Source organism: Panthera uncia, assembly GCF_023721935.1.
Source record: "Panthera uncia isolate 11264 chromosome E2 unlocalized genomic scaffold, Puncia_PCG_1.0 HiC_scaffold_19, whole genome shotgun sequence".
NCBI lineage: Eukaryota > Metazoa > Chordata > Mammalia > Carnivora > Felidae > Panthera > Panthera uncia.
In genome coordinates, this window is record NW_026057588.1 from 13,111,652 (window position 1) to 13,133,543 (window position 21,892).

Sequence of the window (21,892 nt, forward strand, 5' to 3'; positions counted from 1 at the left end):
CAGAGCCTGACGCGGGGCTTGAACTCACGAGCTGTGAGATCATGACCTGAGCCGAAGTCGGACGCTCAACCGACTGAGCCACCCAGGCGCCCCCGGTGATTTTTTTTTTTTAATGTTTTATTTGTTTTTGAGAGAGAGAGAGAGACAGAGCATGAGTGGGGGAGGAGCAGAGAGAGAGGGAGACACAGAATCCGAAACAGGCTCCAGGCTCTGAGCTGTCGGCACAGAGCCCGACGCGGGGCTTGAACTCACAGACTGTGAGATCATGACCTGAGCCAAAGCTGGACACTCAACCGACTGAGCCGCCCAGGCGCCCCATATCTCTCGTGATTTTATGACATGGCTGGTCACTTCTGCTCTGGGTCAGCTCAGCTGATCTCAGTGGTCACCTGGCAGTTTGGTTGAGGCTGGGTGATCTAGGATGGCCTCACTCACACGTCTGGTGGTTGGCTTGATGTTATCTGGGCCAACAGAGGTGACTTGGCCACATGTCTCTCATTTTGCAGCAGGCTAGCCCGAGCTTGTCCACGCAGTGCTGATTGCAGGGCTCCCCAGAACAGCATAAGAGGGCAGACCCCAGTGTTCAAGGCACCTCTTAAGCTTCTGCCTGTATAACACTTGCTCTTGCCTCATTGGCCAAAGCCAGTCACGTGGCTAACCCCAGAATCAGTGTGGGCAGTGCCTACCCAAAGGCATGGACAGAGGGAGGCTGAAAAAATTGGTGTTCTTTTCTGCAGCAGTCTTCCTCAACTTACACACAGGAAAGGGTTCCAATCATAAAGGTACAGCCGAATCACTTTTCACAAGTGCAACACTCGTGTAGCCAGCAGCATCCAAATCCAGAAACTGAAACATGACCAGCATCACTACCTGCCCCTCCTCTCCAGGGTACCCATTACCTTGATGTCTTTTTTTTTTTTAAGTTTATTTATTTATTTTGAGAGAGACAGACAGTGTGAGTGGGGGAGGGGCGGAGAGAGAGAATCCCAAGCAGGCTATGCACTACGAGCGCAGAGTCTGACATGGGGCCTGAACCCACGAAACTGTGAGATTGTGAGCTGAGCCAAAACAAGAGCCGGACGCTTAACCCACTGAGCCACCCAGGTGCCCCTTATTGACCCTGATTTCTAACAGCATTGATGATCTAGTTTTTTAGTCTTTTTGCTCGTCTTTCAAATGCACATAAATGAAATCAGATAGTATGTTATTTTTATACCTTTTTGAATGTCTTAGTGTCAAACAAGTTAAAAAAAATTAAAACTAACAAAAATGCTCGTGGAGAAAATAGGCAGTTAGGAATAGAGGAAGCAGGCAAAGAAGGAAAGGGGTGGGGAAGAATGTTCCAGAAAAGCATTCCTGGTACACTCACTTCTATACACTTTATGATATACACCTTTGAATACGCATGTCTGTATCTATGTGTCTGACACCTGACTACAGTTCAAATTCGTTAGGGCGAAGATAGTTGTTTTTCTTGCACCCAAATGGCGCTTACCTGTCGTGACAAAACATCATATGCCTTATCCCTTTTAAGCAAGACATCTCCCTCTGGGTACACTGCAAGAGGCAGGGCCTCTCAGCTGCTTACCTTTCATAGCAGAACGTCCCGATCATCCCAGGACAGATTCTGTGCAGCCACGTGGTTTACAGCTGGTCAGAAAGCCACCCCTATCCGGCTTCAGAGCTGTCTGAAGAAATGTCCTGGGGAAATTGTGGAGGGGTGTATACCGATCGTTACCAGGGGAGTGAGCAGGGCTGAAAACTGACCGTTTCTTTCTGGTGAGGGGCAGGGAAGAGGTCTGATTGGGAAGGGCCAATCCCCAGACTTCCGGGTGACAGTAAGGCTCCAGTTCTTGACCTGAGTGGTGGGTATGTGGGAGTTCACTTTTTGTTAAGTGGTCTCTGTGGGTTTGGTGTATTTTTCTGTATGCTATAGTTATAATTTAAAAAATCAACCAAGTAACATATAATTGTGATAACGTATTGAGGGTCATTATGGGGAACTTGAGCAGGTTTTGAGAGAGAGCATATAGCAGAAAAAGAAAAGACTTTTGGGGAGTAGGTAGGGTGGAATACCCAAATCTGAAAGCCCTTGGTGGAGGGTCTGGGGATTACTGGGACTGTGGTACAAGCAGGGACAGCATGGAGACCCCCTCCCTCCCCTGCAGGGCTTCCCCAAGAGCTTTTGAAACCTGTGCCCTAAACCCAGCTGTTCTGAAGATAAGACCCGTGTCCTTCCCATGCTGGGGTTGACCCTCTAGAGCATGCTGTAGCTCCCACCTTGCACCCTGAAATCCCTCCTTCTGCTCCACAGAAGACAGGGGCGCCAGAGCCTGCCCTCACCCCCATCCTCCATCCCCAGAAGGGGGTTACCGCTTATCTCCCCTCAGCCCAACTGGAGCCGGACCCACCACTGCTTAGGGACCTGGCTGAGTGACCCCCCTCCTGGAGTCACCATTTCCTCGTCTGTAAAATTGGCTTGCAGTAGATCTGTCTGGTAGGGATGTTGGGATTTTCAGTGATAGTGTTCATCTTTGCCAGTAGATGTTCCGTGAGGACCTCTAAAGCACCAGAAACTGTGATAGGCACTAGGGATACAGAAATAAATGGGCATTGTCTTCTCATGGGGCTTGCATGCTCGTGGGAGATTCCACCAGCAAACAAAAACGTGTAATTTGATGTCAAGCAGCAATTAGGGCTACTTAGAAAAAGAGAGCCTTGCGTAGGGTCAGGGTGGTAGAGGTGATGGAGAGGTCCAGGAAGCTTTTTCTAAGGAGGTGCTGTCTGAGAGGAGACCTGAGTAAAGAGCCAGAGAAGGCCCGTTGGTACTCAGGGAACTGCATGCCAGGCAGAGGGAACAGCATGTGCTTTGAGAAGGTGCACACTTCTGGGGAAAGAAGATCCCCAGACCAGCTGGGCTGAAGTGGAGCTGGGAGAGGAGCTCAGAACAGGGCTGGGTAACTGTTGGGTGAAGAGTGACAGGAACCAGTCTGGTCTAGGCCCTCAGGAAGGACCCCCCAGGCAGTGAGGAGCGGGCTAGCTCCTGTTTAGACTGGCTGATGCCCAAGCATCCCCATCATGGCAGTGCAGCTACAGGGGGACCCCAGCTGCCCCTTCCCCATGTAGTCCCAAGGCTTGTCTTCTGTGTCCTGGCCTCCATTCCAGGGACGATGGGACTCTCGCCTTTCCTCCCCGCAGCTGCCTCTCGAATGATTGCTAACAGTCTGAACCGTGACTCCCCACCCGGCACTCCACCGAGGCGGCCGGACACCAGCACCTCCAAGATCTCAGTCACCGTGTCCAACAAGATGGCAGCGAAGACTGCCAAGGCTGCCGGTGAGGGGGTTTGGGCAGATGGCGGGAGGAGCTGGGGGTGAGTGTGGGTTGGCAGATGGTATTTGGGGATCACGTTCCAGATATCTCATGGTGCTTTGAAGGCCTCAGGGTGTCCAAAGCGTTTGGATTTGGTCAAGCCCCTGTACCTCTGTGTGCCTTGCTTTCCAAGTCTATAGAATGGGGACAGTGGGAAGCTGTGGACGTGGTGTACTTAACGGCACAGGGGCACGGCGGTTCTCACTCAGGGGTCTGTTCAGTCTTTTTAAATTTTTTATTTTATATTATTACGGAAAGAATGCTTAATGTGGTGTCACCCTCTTTTTTTTTTAAATGTTTATTTATTTGTTTTGAGAGAGAGAGAGAACAAGTGGGAGGAGGCAGAAAGAGAGGGAGAGAAAGAATCTCCAGCAAGCCCTGTGTTCTCAGCACAGAGCCCGATGCAGGCTCGATCTCACAAATTGTCAGATCCTGACCTGAGCCGAAACTGAGTCAGATGCTTAACCCGCTGAGACACCCGGGCGCCCCTGACGTCACCCCCTTAATTAAGTCTTAAGTGTACAGTACAGCTCTGTGGACTATAGGTGGCTCAGTCTTTTTTCTTTTTGGTAAATATATTCTTTTTTTTTTTTTTTAATCATTTATTTATTTTTTAAATTTACATCCAAGTTAGCATCTAGTGCAACAATGATTTCGGGAGTAGATTCCTTGATGCCCCTCCCCCATTTAGCCCCCCCCCCCCCACAACCCCTCCAGTAACCCTCTGTTTGTTCTCTCTATATAAGTCTCTTATGTTTTGTCCCCCTCCCTGTTTTTGTATTATTTTTGCTTCCCTTCCCTTGTGTTCATCTGTTTTGTATCTTAAATTCCTCATATGAGTGAAGTCATATGATATTTGTTTTCCTCTAATTTCGCTTAGCATAATACCCTCTAGTCCCATTCATGTAGTTGCAAATGGCAAGATTTCATTCTTTTTGATTGCCGAATAATACTCCATTATATATATATATATATGTATAGTTACCCCATCTTCTTTGTCCATTCATCCATCGATGGACATTTGGGCTCTTTCCATACTTTGGCTATTGTCGATAGTGCTGCTAGAAACATTGGGGTGCGTGTGCCCCTTTGAAACGACATACCTGTATCCCTTGAGTAAACACCTACTAGTGCAGTTGCTGTGTCATAGGGTAGTTCTATTTTTACTTTTTTGAGGAACCTCCACACTGCTTTCCAGAGTGGCTGCACCAGTTTGCATTCCCACCAGCAGTGCAAAAGAGATCCTCTTTCTCTGCATCCTCGCCAACATCTGTTGTTGCCAGAGTGGTTAATGTTAGTGTCTCAGTCCTTTTTAACAGATGTTCACTGAGGCCTGCACTGGTGCCGGGCCCTGTGCTTGATGCAGGGGTCAGAGGTCAAGAAACTACCATTTCCTCTCAGCAGCCAGAAGGATCCTTTCAAACCTTCAACCTGACCCTTTCACACTCAGCTAGAACTCTCCAGGGCTTCCCATTGTCCCAGTAACAAAGTCATCTTCCCACGTGGCCTATAGGCCGTGCATAATGTGAGCCCATCTCCTGTGTCTCTCCCTGGCTCCCTTCCCCAGGTCCCTTCTAGGCTCCTTCCTGTCGTGGTATTTCTGCCCCGATGTTCCCTTCTCCCAGCACATTCTTCCTTCACAGACCTTTTATGCTTGGCCTCTGTTCCTCTTCCAGGTCTCAGCTTGAAATCTGGGAATAGGACCCTGGCCTTTGGGCTTCCAAGCCGTCCTTCTGTCTGCCCCACTGTCCTGCCTTTGTCGGACCCACCCCCACAGCAAAGATCTTGGCACAAGTGGAAACTGAGGCCCAGGGAGGGGGTTTTGTTATTCTGATGCCCAGCCCCTTCATGCTCTGTCCACCTCCATTGCACATGCTCCCTTTTTGCCGTGTGTGTTTAGAAGTGCCTCATCCCCTTCTTTGGACCCTTTACTTCTTGGGGCGGGGGGAGGGGCAGAGAGAGGGGAGTAGAGGATCCCAAGTAGGCTCCGCGCTGTTAGCACAGAGCCTGACGGAAGTCTCGAACTCACGATCCATGAGATCATGACCTGAGCTGAAGTCAAATGCTTAGCCGACTGAGCCACCCAGGTGCCCTTCTGGCCTTTTGATTGATGTCATGAGTAAGAAAGTTTTAATTGATTTCTAAAGTATTGAAAAAGCGGTGAGCCTGGGAGTGACTAGCAAATGTGTCGAGGGGATTTTGTTTTTCTAATTGAGATATAATTTACTTAGGCATGATATACAAATTGCAAGTACACGGCTTGATTCATTTTAAAAAAATTATTACACCTGTGAAACCATTGCTTAGCTGGAGCTCTTGAACTTTTCCATCAGCCAGCAGTTTCCCCTTCTGAGGGGATCCTGACTGGGCTGGGAAGTCAGCCTGCTCGGGGCAGGGACAGAGGCAGAGAGAGCCTGGGAGGCCCGCCACAGCGTGGGGATTCTGAGCACCGTCGGCAACCCCGTCGTGCCCAGACCTCTGAATTTCTTAGTGGTTCAGAGTCAGTGGTGATGGGGTGGTTGGGAAGATAGGGGATTGCAGTCATTTGAACGTATGAAGATAAAGGGCACATTCGTGCCCTTCGTTGGGCATCTAGCCCCCACCCCAGGAGAACATTTCACCCCAGAAGGTGCTCACCACCCCTCTCCTCCCCAGCAGCCCTGGCCCGCCGCGAAGAGGAGAGCCTGGCCGTTCCCACCAAGCGGCGCCGGGTCACTGCCGAGATGGAGGGGAAATACATCATCAACATGCCCAAAGGCACCACCCCCCGGACCCGTAAGATCCTGGAGCAGCAGCAGGCGGCAAAAGGTACTGTGCTGGCGGGGGCACACGCTTTGGTGTGGAGACTGCCTTTCCCTTTTGCTGCTTCGTGCGGGGTTGGTCATGCCCTATGGGCATTGGCCAAGAAGTGGGCTCTAACGAGATCCAGGGGGCCTTGGACCAAGGGGACCGTGAGGGTGGCCATAGAGGAGGAGAGCACATCACCACCTCCACCCTCGCATCCTGCAGTTAGTGTAGCAGGTGCTTCACCTGGCACGTCTTCCTCAAGGGCAGGGGCTTGGATTCCGTGACTGCCTGACTGTAAAGTGGTGTCCGTGTCTGGCTGAGGGCAGGTGCCCAAAATGGTGGGAACCGTCATCATGAGCCAGAGGAGTCTGGTTGAGGTTCAGTCCGTAGCTGGGGTTTGCATCTGGTAGTGCAGAGATGGTCTTCCTCACAGTGTTCCTTTTAGAATGTTGTACGCATTCCCACGGGGAAAGCATTCATATGGTGCAGAGGAGTATCCGATGTCAACTCATTCTTTCCCTCACTCCCGTGTCCCACGCCATCATTAACCTTTCCAGACCGGCACCTGTGGACTTGCATGCGTGTATCTATATATAAAAACATAGAGAGGTGTTTGTTTCTATTTCAACACAAATAGAAACAAACAGCCTGTAGGTATTATTCTAGAATTCTTTTATTGAGATCTTTTCACATAAATACTCGTGGATCTGCTTCATTCTTTTTTTATTTTAAATGTTTACTTTTGAGAGTGAGAAAAAAAGAGTGCAAGTGGGGGAGGGGCAGAGAGAGAGGGAGACACAGAATCCCAAGCAGGCTCCAGGCTCTGAGCTGTTAGCACAGGGCCCAGCATGGGGCTTGAACCCATGAACTGTGAGATCATGACCTGAGCCAAAGTTGGACGCTTAACCGACTGAGCCATCCAGGTGCTCCTCTGCTTTGTTCTTTTTAACGGTCATTTAAATTTAATATTTGCATCGTATTCGTATATCACGATTTAGTAAACATTCTCCCATTGATGGCTATTTAGGGTGTTATTTAGGGAGAGGGCTTATCCGTTCAGCAGACTCTCAGAGGCCCATGACCCAGAACAAGACTGAAGGGAACAAGTAGGGATTTAGAACTCTTCCCGCACACGTTCACGAACTCGTGCAAAGTTTCCAGGAGCCCAAGGGTCAATTTTAGTGGATCTTTCCCACATTTGGCACTAGCCAGAAACACGTGGGTCAGGTCCGTGTCAGCCAGCGCTCAGACACAGGGTCCGTGCCTGCCTGGGCCGGAGCTGCCTGGGCCTGGGCCGCATCTCCCCTCCCTTGTCTGCACGATGCATGATGCTCGGCCGGGCCCAAGCTCCGCGCGTGGCTCAGTGGGTGCTGGCTGAGGGCTCACTTCCCTCCCAGGTCTCCACAGGACGTCCGTGTTCGACCGCCTCGGCGCCGAGACCAAGGCAGACACGACAACAGGGAATAAAGTGAGTTGGAAACGGGGAAGCCAGTTGGGGTTCTCTGATTCTTGTCTTCCTGCGGGTGTTGATCCCACATCCAGCCCCTCGTACTCCCTGGGCCGCCTCCCCTGTCTTAACAGTCTCCGTTGCATTCTTTGCACCTCAACGTCTCTCCTGATTTCCAGCCCCCAGGGTCTGGCCAACTCCTGGATGCTGCCCTTGGGTCCTCCCACCAGATGTCCCAGACTGGCCTCGGCATCTTCCCCCAGAGTAACTCCCCTCCTGGGCCCCGTCTCAGGGACACCCCAGTGCCCCATTCCGGGCAGGCTCTAGTGATGGCTCCATCTGTCTTCCCTTCTCTGCCACTTTTCCCTGTCTGGATAGGGCGGTGGCCTCCTACCTGGTCTGCAGCTCCTGTGAACCCCCTTCTGGCCCTCCCCCCATAGCAGCAGTGTGTGCCACCCACAGGACAGGCCACCCACCCCCCACCAGATGCTTTCACCGTGGTCAGGATGAACGCCACCCTCCTCGCCTTGGCCTGCAGTCCTGCGGGCCCCAGGGACAGTGTGTGTTAGGAGCACGCAGCCTGAGCCCTGCCCGGCACGAATCCAGCTCCGTCACCACCTGGCTGCATGGCTCTGGCCACGTCACTTAAGCTCCTGGTACCTCAGCTTTCTTATCCGTGTAGTGCACACCTCATGGGGTGCTTGTGAGGATTAAGCGACACACACCGGCACAGTGCTGGGGGTGTCTGGTGCGCAGCAGGCACTCTTTAAGTGTCACCTTTGACTAACTGCTCCGGAGCTCCCCAGCTGCGTTTCCTGCCTCTCCGGCCCTCGCTTGCCAGGGCTTACCCAACCGTTTCCTCGCTTCTTAGAGTCTTATCACGAGCAGGATAATAACACTCAGGATCGTGTGGCTTGAAGATGTAGCCGTGTAAAGAGCTTGACACAGAGCGAGTGCTCCATCAGTATGATTCCTATTCCTGCCTTGGGGACTTAGCCCTTGCTCTTTTCTCTGCTGATTCATCCTTGAGGGCCTGGCTTAAACATCAGTACCTCGGAGAAAGCATCCCTGAAGTCGAGAGGGGTCGAGGCCTCCCTGTCTCCTGTCCACCTGTGCTCCCATCTCTTCCAGAGAACGCAGCACTGTCGTAATTAGGGAATCGTTGGGTGTCATTTACCACGCCAGGTCTGTCTTCCCCACTGGACTGGGAGCCCCCTGAGGGGAGGGCCAAGGCTGTGCTTAGTCACCACTGTTTCCCCAGCACCACCCAGCACGGGGCCAGGGACAGTCGGGACTCAGGAAATGTCTGTTGAGTGAATGAGCAAATTTTTCTTCTCTCATGTTCTCCTGCAGATCTCTGCAAATGGTCTTCTCTCCGTCTTCTCTCCCCCCCACCCTTCTTTATTAGACCCACCTGCCGTTACTTTCAGATCTCATCTCTGAGGTCTCTTGTCCAGGGAGTCTCTCCTGAACTTCAGCCAAGGTCAGGAGTCTTCTCTGGGCCCCACCAGGTCCCTGAATCTCCCCTGTCGTGGCTCTCATCACTGTGTAGCGTGTCACTGTTGGGGATTTCTCCCAATGAGGCCAGGCACAGATGGGGCAGCTCTCCATGCATGCGTGTTGAGTGACTACATGGCTCACTTGTCCCATCTCTGACCCCTGCAGCCCACAGGAGTCTTCAGCCGCCTGGGGGCCACCCCAGAGATGGACGAGGATCTGGCTTGGGACAGCGACAATGACAGCAGCAGCTCTGTCCTGCAGTATGCCGGGGTCCTGAAGAAGCTGGGCCGAGGCCCGGCCAAGTCCAGTCCCCAGCCAGCACTGACTGTCAAAGCTAAGGCCACAAGTTCGGCCACAACGGCTGCCACCCCAACACTGCGGCGCCTGGCCCTTTCCTCACGCCCTGGACTCGAGAGGAAACCAGAGTCCCTGTCCAAAAGCAGCATCATCCAGAGACTGGGCAAGGCTGCCCTTGTGCCTGAGGCCCAGGACAGCCAGGTCACGAGCACCAAGAGTAAGTCCTCAGCCGAGGTCAAGGTCACCATTAAGAGGACTCTGGTGGGGCCCCGGGGGAACAGCTCCAGCGAGGGCCTGGGTGCCCAGATGGACCATGCGGGCACAGTGAGCGTGTTCAAAAGACTGGGCCGCAGGACCTTCTAGCCTCTGGGTGGGGCGCAGTCCCCTCTCCAGGCTCCTGGCTCCGGCAGAGGCTCCAGTGAGGGCGCGCCCAACCCTCTGCCGGCTTCCGGATGACACTGCTTGTCTCCCTCGGCATTGGAGCCGGCCCGAGCTTTCTGGGGACTCACCCCAGTTTTCTGAGTCTGAGATGGTCATTGTGACCTGGCCTTGCCGCTCCGGTCTTTCCTTTCTCTCACGTCCTCTGTTCTCTCCTCTCTGACTGTGGCCTTGGCAGGGCACACTCCTCTACCTCTCCCAGAGCCAAGTGCCCTTTTCCCTCCCCCATTCCCCTTCCTGCCTCTCAGCAGCATCTGCTGCCTCAGCCCCAGCTCCTCAGCCTTCCAGTCCCCCAGAGCAGGTGTCACCTGCAGGGGCCGACTTCCCGACTTCCCGACTTCCCCTCGCCCCTCTGCCCCGTCCCCCTGCTACTTTAACTTCTCGGTCTCTCCCTCTCTTCATGCTGTTCATTTCTCTTCTGTTTTCTGTCCCTGTGGCAAGGCCCGACTGTGCGCTGCGTCCTGCCTGACCCTCCTGCGCCTCCGGCCTCCCAGCGGCCCCGTCGACGGTGGCGTCGAGCCTGTAGAGACTGTTAGCCGCCCTCGCTCCCAGACCCTGGGCTGCAGCAGGGCCCCTCTGTTTTCCGGCCCTGGGCGTCTTTTTCTCTGAAAGCCTGTGGCGGGTGGCGAGCAAGGGTCACCGGGAAGGGAGGCCAGTGCCGAGAGAGAAGAAAACAGCTGTTTTAATATATTTTTGTGGCTTTCAAACTGTTTCCCTCCCCTCCTTCAGGGTGAGTCACAGGGTTGTTTTTCACACAAAGCACAATGTGGGTGGGGGTGCCAGTGAGGGGTTGGGCTCTGTCTCTGAAGGTCAAGGCTCCACGTGGGCCATGTCTTTGCTGCAGGCCCCCAGTGGAAGGGAGTAATGGTCACGGTCCCTGTTCAGTTGGGCTTCCTCTCCCCATCAACCAACTGCGGTGGTCCTGTCTCTGTGTCTGTCCCCCCCACCGTATATTTCACCTGTGCCTGCCATTCTGCCTGTTGGCAGCTTTCCAGATTGCTGGCTTCCTGGTGAGGCAGCTCCTGCCGATTTGATCACACACCCATTCACTGCTGCACAGCCCCCTACCCTGTGCCAGGCCTGTTTGAGGAGCTAGGGATCCGTTGGGAGCAAGGCAGACAAGCTCCTGCCAGCACGGCTGACCTCTCTGGCCAGGGAGATGGCGGTAAAGTGATCATGCTGTCGGAAGAATGGGAGTGAGGAGCAGAGGCGACCAAGGCCTCTTCAGAAGTTGGGGGTAAGAAGGCCTTTTAAGAGGAGGTGAGGCAAGGGCTGAGCCGGGAACGATCAGAAGCGGCTGCGTGAAGTGCAGGAGGAGAGTGTTCGGCCGAAGACAAGGCCAGGGCAGAGGTTGAGCGAGGAGCAGGGAGAGGCCAGGGAGCCGTCAGGTGTCAGGGGAGCCAGGGGCTGAACGAGGGGCCTGCCATGTAGCACAGGTGGGGGCAGGTGGGCGGGGACCAGGTGACTTAGGGCTTTGTGATTCATGGTGAGGAATTGGACATCTTCCCTACGCTCTGAGAAGTTGGGGAGGGTAAAGCCGGCAAGTGATGGTCTGGATTGCCTTTTGTGAAGATGGCTTTGGCCCCTGTGAGGAGGATAAATTGTCGGGAGGCAGCCGTACAGGAGCTGGGGCAAGAAAGGAAGGTGGTGTGGGGTGACGCGTGGGGAGGAGGAAGGTGAGTGGGCTTCGGTGGAGCAGCGGGCAGCGCGGATGGATGGGAAGCTGGGGTGCGGGGAGCAGGGGTCACCTCGACACCGGAGCATCTAGCCAGAGGTGCCGTTTGTGGAAACCAGGAGGCTGGGGGTAGAGGAGCGGGGGGGGGAGGGCACGTGGCCGCTGGGGCTTGAGGGGGGCCACCCGGGGAGCTTCGAGGAGTGACACCAGTCTGAAGGGAGCATAGAGACAGGAGAGGGCCCAGATGGGAATTGGGGGCCCTTTTCCCATTTAGAGACCAGGACTGATAGGATTAGCGGGAGTGGTCTGGGGGTTGGGAGGCCTAAGAGCAGGTGAGCATGAGATTAGACGTCACCTATTTTTTTTTTTTTATTGTGATAAAATAAACCTAACATAAACTTGACGATCTTAACCATCTTAAAGTGAGCATCCTGTCCAGTGGCATTAAGTATATTCACACCGTCATATAACCATCATCACCATCGTCCCCACATCTGTGTCGTCTTCCTGAGCTGATTGTCTATTTGTAGTGTTTCGGTTGTGTCGTGTTGGGGGCTACTGTGTGTTGGGCAGCGAGCCAAGCACAGGGCCTGGGTGTGAAGGGTGGGGCTTCAGTGTGAAGGACATGGTAGGGAGGGCTGAGGCTAGACCTTTTGGGGGGACTGTAGGAGGTCGTACCTCAGAAGGACAGCAGCTGTTGGCAGCGGTGATTCCGGAGGCTGCACCCTCCTGGTGGCGCCACAGGGAGGGGCTCACACGCCGCATGCTTTCCCTGCTGCTCTTCAACTCTTGGGGTTTTTTTCCCCAGTCATTTCCTCTGGTTCCACCTCATGGACAATTCTAGCAACTGCCAGGGTTCAGAGGAAAAGTTCCGGTTACTAAATTTAAGAGCACTGGATAATTTCTTGATGTGCAATGATGTAAAAAACACGTGTCGCTCACTTACCCACGAAAGGCTCACCTGCGTGAGGATAGTCACGTCACTGTGGCTCTTTATGGAGGCCCAGAGGGGAGTAAGCTGCCCCGCATCTCACCCAGCTGGCAAGTGGCAGGTCAGGGAGCCGACCAGGAACCCTACCTTGTGCTGATTGTGGGTTTGAAACAAGGACCTTTTGGAAAGGGGAGGGTGGGGTCCTAGGATAGTAGTTTTGGATTTTCTCGAGTTATTTACATGTACATGTCCCCCCCCACCCAGTCGACTTGTTGTGAAAAGCATTTGCAGCTTTGGGATGCTGTGGCCCATGAGAGTCATGCCCCCTCCTGCCACCGTGTGCTGGGTGGGCCAGACCAGACACCTCCTATGCCTCCTAGCTGCTCCAGAGACACAGTGTGTGTCCCCACTGTTTGACTTGGTGATTCCCCCAAACCAACCCCAGCATCTGGGACCCACAGAAGTGTGTTATTTTTCCTCTGGTTCTATTAAGTATTTTTTTTTTAATGTTTATTTATTTTTGAGAGAGAGAGAGACAGAGCATGAATGGTGGGGGAGGGGTAGAGAGAGAGGGAGACACAGAATCCGAAGCAGGCTCCAGGCTCTGAGCTTCAGCACAGAGCCCAACGTGGGGCCTGAACCCACAAGCTGTGAGATCACGACCTGAGCTGAAGTCGGAAGCCCAGCTGACTGAGCCACCCAGGTGCCCCTCTATTAAGTTTTTTTTTGAGCAGAATACTTTCATATGGTTCAAGATTCCAAAGGCTTTATGGTGAAAAGTTTACACACACACACTCATACATATATATACGGGCAGAGGAACATACAGTACACATATACAGGCACACACGCATATTTATGGCCTAATTCACTCCACCAACCCTTTTTGAAAGGGAATTCGGGTTGCTTCCGGTCTCTTACTAGTGTAAGCTGTGCTGCAGTGGGTAAGCTTGTCCCATGTGAAGTCAGGTCAGGGGTGAATATGAAGAATTCCAGTTATATCAATACTTCAGTGCGACTACTGATAATTGGGTCAGTAGGAAATCTGAACCAGGCTCCCCACCCCCTGCCCCAAGATTATTGGCGTTCCTCACACGACTTATTCGAACACTCATCACCCCATTCCAGAAAGGAATGGAGAGCCGTTGGACTCTTCTGGTTGGAGACCACTGGAGGAAGCAGGTCAGGGAATGCTGAGAACTAGCACCAACCACACCTCTGTGCCAGGAAATACTAAATAAGGGCTTTGGTAAGTTGACAGACTTCCCAAATCCTTAGGGAAAGGGCAGCAGCATGGAGGTCAGGGACCTCCTATTCTCCTCCCATAAACAGATGTCATATGGAGGGACAGGGAACCTAGGGCTCATGCTAAATCATAGAGCCAGATCTGAGCCATTCCCGGTGAAGGATTCTGTTTGGCTGGTGGTCTTGGGATGAGGTGACCTCCTTAGCTCACACCAGTAGACGGAAGAGGCGGGATGGGAACTTACAGCACCTGTGGGGGCCAGCCAGCGTCCAGGCAGCCCCACCGCCCCTTCCTCCAGAGTCGGAGCCTGGTGCCACCCAGATGGGCCAGGTATCAGGCTGCGGCGGCCTTGTTCCCTCCTTTCCCTCCTTTGGGGATCTGAGCTGACTTAGACTGGTGAACGCGACTTCTATATACCTCTGTCTTTGAAGGCCTGATGTTTACCTACACAAAACTTCACCTGCTTTGCGAACTCCAGGCCTCTGCAAACTTCATCAAACAGGCGAAGCCTGACCCAGCTGGCAAGTGGGAGGACTAGGTCTGCTGTCAGGAAGCTGGCCAGGAGCCTTGCCTTTTTAAGTTGTTTTTTTTTTAAGACTTTATTTTTTTAGAACAGACTTTATTATTTATTTGTTTTTTTAATTAAAAACATTTTTTTAGTTTATTTATTTATTTTGAGAGAGAGAGAGAGGGAGGGAGCATGCACAAGCAGGGGAGGAGCAGAGAAAGAGGGAGGGAGAGAATCCCATGCAGGCTCCATGTTGTGAGTGCAGAGCCCGAAGTGCACTCAATCCCGTGAACTGTGAGATCACGACCTGAGCCGACATCAAGAGTTGGATGCTCAACCGACTGCCACCCAGGCGCCCCAACAGACTTTATTTTTTAGAACACTTTAGATTTGCAGAAAAATTGAGAAGTGCACTTCTGCCGGCAGACTTCCTGTATACCCCTCCTCCAATTTCCCCTGTTATTAACATCTTACATTAGCATGATTTCATGTGTTACAGTGAGTGAACCAATATTGACACCTAGGTATTAAATAAAGTCCATAGTTCTTCACATTTCCTTAGCTTTTTCCTTAGTTTTAATATCTTTTTCTGTTCCAGGATAGCATATTACGTTTATGTTGTCGAACACTTGCGTTGACAAATAGGGAATTGTCGTGCTTCCTCAGGCCCCTTCTGGTTGTGGCAGCTTTTGATGACCTTGACAGTTTTGAAGGATAGTGGGCAGGTCTATTAGAGATTGTCCCTCAGTTGGGATTTGTCTTTCTCCTTATTAGACCAGGGTTATGTGTTTTTCAGAGGAAGAGCTCCGAGGTAGAGTGCCATTTTATCACATCGTCCGTAGGGTGCATGCTGGCCATGTGATTTACCACGGTCTATGTTAACCTTGGTCACCTGGCTTCATTACCTACTATTTGCCGGATTTCTGCACTGTCAGTTTGCTCTCTCCCTTTCTGTATTGAACTCTTTGAAGGGAAGTCACTCTGCACAGCCCACACCTAAGGAGTACAGGGCTTAGGCTTCACTGCCTTGAGGGCAAAGTGCTGACACAAATTAGAAATAAACCTGGGAGGACGCCTGGGTGGCTCGGTCTGTCGAGCGTCCAACTTCGGCTCAGGTCATGATCTCACAGTTCGTGAGTTCAAACCCCACATCGGGCTCTGAGCTGTCAGCACAGAGCCTGCTTCATATCCTCTGTCCCCCTCTCTCTCTGCCCCTGCCCTGCTTGCGCTCTCTCTCTCAAAAAAAAAAAAAAAAAAAAAAAAGCTGGGAATTCTTCTGCAAGGAAGATGTGTCTCTTTTTTCTATTAACTTATTCAATCATTTATTTTCATCAGTCTGGACTCCTGGGTATATTTATTTTATACTTTGGGTTATATAATCCAATACTACTTGAATTATTTTGTGTTCACATTATTCTAGCTTTGGCATTTGGGGACTCTTTCACTTGGCTCCTGTGTCCTTTGACATACTTCCACTATTGGTCCTAGAGTCCGCCATTTCTCCAAGGAGCCCCAGAATATTTTACCTAGAATGGTAACTGGGAATTGAAACCAAGGCCTAGGCTCGAGATGTGCTCCTTGCCACTGGGGGAGCACCTCCTTTTTAGAAAATGTAATTTTAATATGAAACGCCAATATATAAAGCATGTTTAAAATAGGAAAATGATAAATATTTATTTGTGATCCATTCATGCAAACAGTAACAAATTCAAAGGCACCAAAAGATACGTACCAGAAGACTGTTTTGTGCCCAATAGATTGGCAAAAAATTTAAAGTCTCCAGTGTTGGGGAAGATTTGGAGTATTGGGAATATGGTACGCTGCTTTTGGGATGTAAGTTGGGATCAACCATTTTGGAAAACAATTCAGTAGGTTGTAATATAAATGAAGATGTTATACTCCCCAACCCAGCAATTACCATTCTGGAGACACTTATACATACAGAGATATGAATAAGAATGTTCATGAGATCACTGTAATCGCATTAACTTGGAAGCAACCCAAATATCCATTAACTGGAGAATGGACAGATTGTGGCATAGTTGTTTCAGTTATCTAATGCACAATGAATCACCTCAAAACTTACCGGCTCAAATCAATAATTATGATCTCGTATGGTTCTGGGGGTTGACTGGACTCAGACCGTGTCACTTGGGGGCTCTCATGGTTGCAGTCAGATGTTGGTTGGGGCTAGTGTCCTCCTGAAAGCTTCCTCGGTTGTTTGGTGGTTAACCAGTATTGGCACTTAGCTCAGACCTCAGGTTGGGCTATCAGCCAGAATGCCTGCATACGGCTTCGCCGTGTGGCCTGGGCTTCCTTACAACATGGTGGCTGGGTTCCAACAGCGTGCTGCTGAAGAGAGCCAGGAAAAACCGTATTGCCTTTTCTAACCTAGTATTGCAAGTCACATTGGTTCACTTCCGCCCAGATTCAAGGGGAGGGACCATAGACCCTACCTCTCAATGACAGGAATGTCACTGTCTCATAGTAAGAAGAGCGTGGGGGATGAGTGATTGTTTTGTGGCCATCTGGGCAAATCATACATCAATATAGGATGTACTGTCTGATGTATTGGGTGTGGAATATTATATATCAATGGAAATGAACGAACGTTGCACATATCAATAAGAATAAAGCAAAACACTGACTGAAAAAAATTGCAGAAGAATATGTGTAGTTCTGCAATATGCAAAATATTTACTACTTAAATATTTATTCACTTAACAATTCAATCAGTTTGCTCTTTAAAATGTAGCAAATGTATGAAATGCATAGGATTGACGCACTCCAGATGTGGGAGCATGGTTCCCTCCAGGGGTAGGATGGGATGTGATTGGACCACACATATGCAACAGCCTAGGAACGGTTGGGGTGCCTGGCTGGCTCAGTTGGGGGAGCATGCGACTCTTGATCTCGGGGTCGTGAGTTCAAGCCCCAAGTTGGGGTATAGAAATTACTTAAAAATAAAATCTTAAAAAAAGAAAACAGTATAGGAATGGTTTTTAAAGCTGGGTGGTGGGCACACAGGTGTTTGTTGTGTTATTCTTTATATGTTTTTGGTATCTCTTAAGAATTAAAAAACAACAATTCTCTCTCCTACTCTGGGTCATCAGTTCCACTCTCCAGAGGCAGTGGGTGTTACTGGGGTTATGTGTCCTTCCAGAAGTATTTCATTTGCAAACATAACTCTGTTTTCCCACTCAGATGGTTGCATATATGGCAGTTTTGCGCTTTGCTCTTTTCACTAATATATCCTGGAGATCATTTCATATCAATACATGACAAGCTTCTTTAAACACACACACACACACACACACACACACACACACACACACACACTGGGGTGCCTGGGTGGCTCAGTTGGTTGAGCGTCCGACTCGATTTCGGCCTCGGTCTTGATCTTTGGGTTGTGGGATTGAGCCCCGTGTCGGACTCTGTGCTGAGTGTGGAACCTGCTCAGAATTGTCGCTCTCTCTGTCTCCTCTGCCCCTCCCCCCCCCACCCCGCTCTCTCTCTCTCACATTAAAATACACACACATACTTTATTGAGATATAACGCACATCCATTCACTCATTTAAAGCACACAATTAGCGGCGCCTAGGTGGCTCAGTCGGTTGGGCGTCTGACTTTGGCCTAGGTCATGATCTCACGGTTCGTGGGTTTGAGCCCCACGTCGGGCTCTGTGCTGACAGCTCAGAGCCCGGAGCCTGCTTTGAATTCTGTGTCTCCGTCTCTCTCTGCCCCTTCTCTACTCATGCTATGTCTCTATCTCTCAAAAAAAATAAACAAACATTGGAAAAAAATAAAGCGCACAATTCGATGGCTTTTAGTTACTCACAGAGTTGTGCATCCATCACTAGAATTCCAGGATGTTTTCATTACTCCGGAGAGAAAGCCCACACCCCTTAACCATGATTCTCCAAGTCCTCCCACACTCTGCCCCCCGGCTCCAGGCCCGTGGCCACCACTAATCTGTCTGTAGATTTACCTTTACTAAACATTTCGTGTAAACAGAACCATACAGTACGCGGCCGCCCCGTCTGGCTTCTGTCACTTAGCCTGTTTCTGACATTCATCCATGTTACACCATAGATCTTCCATTATACTCCATTTTGAAACAATTGATGAGTGATGTTGCAGTGTATGAGTTCCCACATCTCGTTTACCAAGATGACAGACATTGAGGTGGTTTCCGCTTTGGGGCTGTTATGAATACTAAGGCTCTGAACACTCGTGTATGAGTGTGTGAGTGGACATGTTTGCTCTTGGGTATATACCTAGGAGTTGAATTGCTGGGCAGTGTGTTAATTGTATTTTAACCACTTGAACTGCTGGGCTGTTTTCCAAAGCTTCCTTTTAAAGTAGCTGCACGATACTCCCTTGTGTGGATGTACCTTGATGTACTTAACCAGTCCCTTACTGTGGACACTTAGGGCTTTCCAGGTCTCCTTCTATCACAGTCAGTGCCTCTAGTTTGCACTGAATTTTGCTTACGTGCGGACATATCCATTGGGCCAATACCTAAGACTTAAATTGCAGGGGCAAAGGGAATGTACCTGTGTTTTATAAGTTTGAATTTATGCTATTCGTGTAATTACAAGTACGTATCGAGAACGATCAGATTCGTGTGAGGAACATTCCAATTTTTCCTCCAGTGTTAATGGCCAGCAGGTGCAGTCACCTTAGAACCAGCATCCACTGGATTTCCCAGTTTTATTTTGGTTAAACCTTGCATACTACGGGACCGACGTTGGCATAGATGTGACATCAAGTTGAGGCAGGTGTTCAGAGCACATAAACCTACATTCATTTTTTCCAACGTTTCCCCTAAATCTTCCTTCTCTGGTCCCTCATATTTAGTGCAGTGCTTGCTCCTAAATGGTCATTGTAGCATATCGTGGCTATCGTTTGGCCTTCTTGATGGCCTGTGAAGGTTAAAAGCATGAGCTCTGCGGCTGTGTGATCTTGGGCAAGTTACTCAGCCTCTCTGTGCTTACTTCTCCACTGAGATGGGAGTAATAGTAGCATCTGCCTCACAGAATAACCGGGAAGGGCTTCACAGAGCCTTGGCACTGGTTGCCATCTAATTTCATCTCTGAAATTGGTGACTTTCAGCACCACTACTTAAAGAACTCTTTCAGACGTTCTCACTGGCTACAAAGAGAGCTTTTTGAGTAACTATTTAATGTAATTGTAAACCTCTAGGAAAGTAGCAAGAATGGTCTAAGGGATTTCTGAATATGCTTTATCTGGACTTGCCAGTTGTTTGCTCCATTTGTCTTATCGTTCCCTCTTCCCTGTCCCCCCTCTCCACAGGCATACACACACACACACGCACACACACACACGCATACGCACACATACATACATATATGGATGTTGTGTTTTGAAGCGTTTGAAAGTTAAGTTGGAGAACGTCATGGCCCTTAACCTCCTAATTCCCCGGTGTGTATTCCCCCAAAACAAGAACATTCTCTTCCATAAGCACAGTATAACTATCCAAACCAAGACATTTAACATACAAGACTCATCTAACTTCAATCATACTTCAATTTTATCAGCTGTCCCAATAATGCTCCTTATGGCCATTCTCCCCACTGGCTCACAATCCAATTCTGGATCATGTGTTGCATTTAGCTGTCACAGTTTTCTTGTAAACAGAGAATGTTTAAATAACGGCACCAAGGAAGGCCCCCCTCTTGCTCCTGGAAGGCTCCATGCCTGCAAGCAGGAATGGCCAGTTCATGTGGCGCCATCTTGTGGCAACAGCGGGAATAGGTTATAAACCACTGCGTTGGGCAGCTGTGAAATGATTCCCTCCTTGGGTGCCCTAAAACATTAGGTGATATTCGTATCATCCCAATTTTTATTAATCATGTAGGACACTATGTTTTAAGCATTTCGCTGTTTCAAATCCATATACTTCCGCATAAAATGAGACTTAGATTCTCAAGTCTGGACCCAGACGGGTGAAGCACAGCGCTCTGTCTAAAAGTAGGGGCTTGGCCTGAGACACCTGTGGGAACGGATCTGGCCGCCACAACATTCCAGCGGTGTGGTATTTGGTAAGAGACTTCTCCTCCTTGCGCCTATGTTTATTTCTGCAAAATAAGCCTTACAGAGACTTCCACCTGTGGGAACATTTAACAAGGTCATGGGTATAGTTCTTAGCAATGTACCTGATAGGTGGGAATTCATTCATAAAGGTTAAGAGATGATTATTATTCAAGCTTTTGTTAGTGGACAAGTTTAGACCTGAAGTCAAATTCACCCCATTTGCTATAACCTTCTTAATCAAAACCACATTCAGTCAACAAGTATTTTACTGATCCCCAAGTCCTAACTATGTGCCAGGCATTGTTCTAGGAGGTAGGGATACCGTGGTGCCACCCAAGCCAAGGTAGTCACCTTCGGGGGCAAATTTCTATTCTGGTTTTGAGGAAAGACAGCTACACGAGCAACAAGAATAGTGTTGAGTGTTAAGTGCTAGGTAGGGAATTCAAATGTGCTACAGAAATAGTAACGGTGTGGCTCTTTTGGATTTGGGTTGGCCAGGGAAAGCCTCTCTAGGTGAGGTGAGATTTGGACCGAGTTCTGAAAGACAAGAAAGAGCCAGTCATGCAAACATGAGGATCCGGGGAGTGAACAGTCCAGGCCAAAGAACAGCAAGTGAAACAGCCCTGAGGTGGGAACAAGCTTGTTTTTTTTGGAGGGGCAGAGGTTACCGTGTCTAGGACATGGTGGTCAAGGGCAAGGTAGGCAGGGGTAGCTCGCATAGGGCCCTGATGAAGCCTTCAGCTTTTATTCCACGTGGGATGGGAAGCCATTTGTGTGTTCAGATCAGGTGGAAAAAGTGTTCAATCTTTCTAAGAGTAGAAAAAGCTTCGTCCCATGGTCTGCGTATAAGTGCATTAGCTTCGCATGACCACTTAAACGTTTTGGGAATCTCTGATGTGTTAAAAAGTCGAATGGGCACGATGCATGGTGACTTCCATTACAATTTTTGAAACAGAAACATATTTTACAAAGAGGAAACCGGAACCAACATTTACAGAATCCCTGAGGCTTATCTGTACTTCTGCCAACCACTTAAAATCACTCTAATAAGATCTTCCCAAACAGTAGCATCGCTGGGCTTAGTATTCTGGCTGAGGAGTCAAAGATATTTCAACATTTCTGTATAACGTGGGAAACTCTTTTAAAGAAAACCTTTTTTTATCTTTTATTTTTTTTATTTAAAAAATATTTTTTTTAACGTTTATTTATTTTTGAGACAGAGAGAGACAGAGCATGAACGGGGGAGGGGCAGAGAGAGAGGGAGACACAGAATCCGAAGCAGGCTCCAGGCTCTGAGCCATCAGCCCGGAGCCCGACGCGGGGCTCGAACTCACAGACCGTGAGATCGTGACCTGAGTTGAAGTCGGACGCTTAACCGACTGAGCCACCCAGAAGCCCCCCCCCCACCTTTTTTTTTAAACAGTTCCAGACTTCTTTGAGAATCTGATCAGTGCTATGGACTTTCTCCCCTGAAAATGCTCTGCTTAAGATGAAGAAGGGGGTACATCTGAGTCCTCTTGGAATCCTCTCTAGATTCCCCGTGTGACAGGGAGGGCTCCCCCTTGTGGCCAGATCCACCACTGCCATAGACTCCCCCCCCCCCCCCCCCCCCCCCCCCCCCCCCCCCCCCCCC

General features: G+C 50.1%; 2 protein-coding genes across 5 annotated transcripts in view; both read left to right on the forward strand.

Annotated features, from left to right (window-relative positions):
* CE2H19orf47 (chromosome E2 C19orf47 homolog) overlaps nt 1–10,547 on the forward strand; it is a 22,834-nt gene extending 12,287 nt beyond the window's left edge. For 2 of the 4 annotated variants that reach the window (XM_049621823.1, XM_049621824.1), the window contains exons 7-10: nt 3,199–3,336; nt 6,028–6,180; nt 7,557–7,627; nt 9,272–10,308. In XM_049621823.1, coding sequence (XP_049477780.1) covers nt 3,199–3,336; nt 6,028–6,180; nt 7,557–7,627; nt 9,272–9,766 — 857 coding nt within the window. In that variant the 3' untranslated portion in view covers nt 9,767–10,308. Of the gene's footprint in view, nt 1–3,198; nt 3,337–6,027; nt 6,181–7,556; nt 7,628–9,271 lie in introns of all 4 variants that reach the window. The other 2 variants (XM_049621825.1, XM_049621826.1) reach the window with 2 other exon arrangements.
* A 435-nt stretch (nt 10,548–10,982) lies between these two features.
* The window catches only part of AKT2 (AKT serine/threonine kinase 2), a 63,025-nt gene continuing 52,115 nt past the window's right edge, over nt 10,983–21,892 (forward strand). Inside the window, exon 1 of the mRNA XM_049621821.1 lies at nt 10,983–11,078. The gene's annotated coding sequence lies outside the window, so the exon portion shown is untranslated. The remainder of the gene's footprint in view (nt 11,079–21,892) is intronic.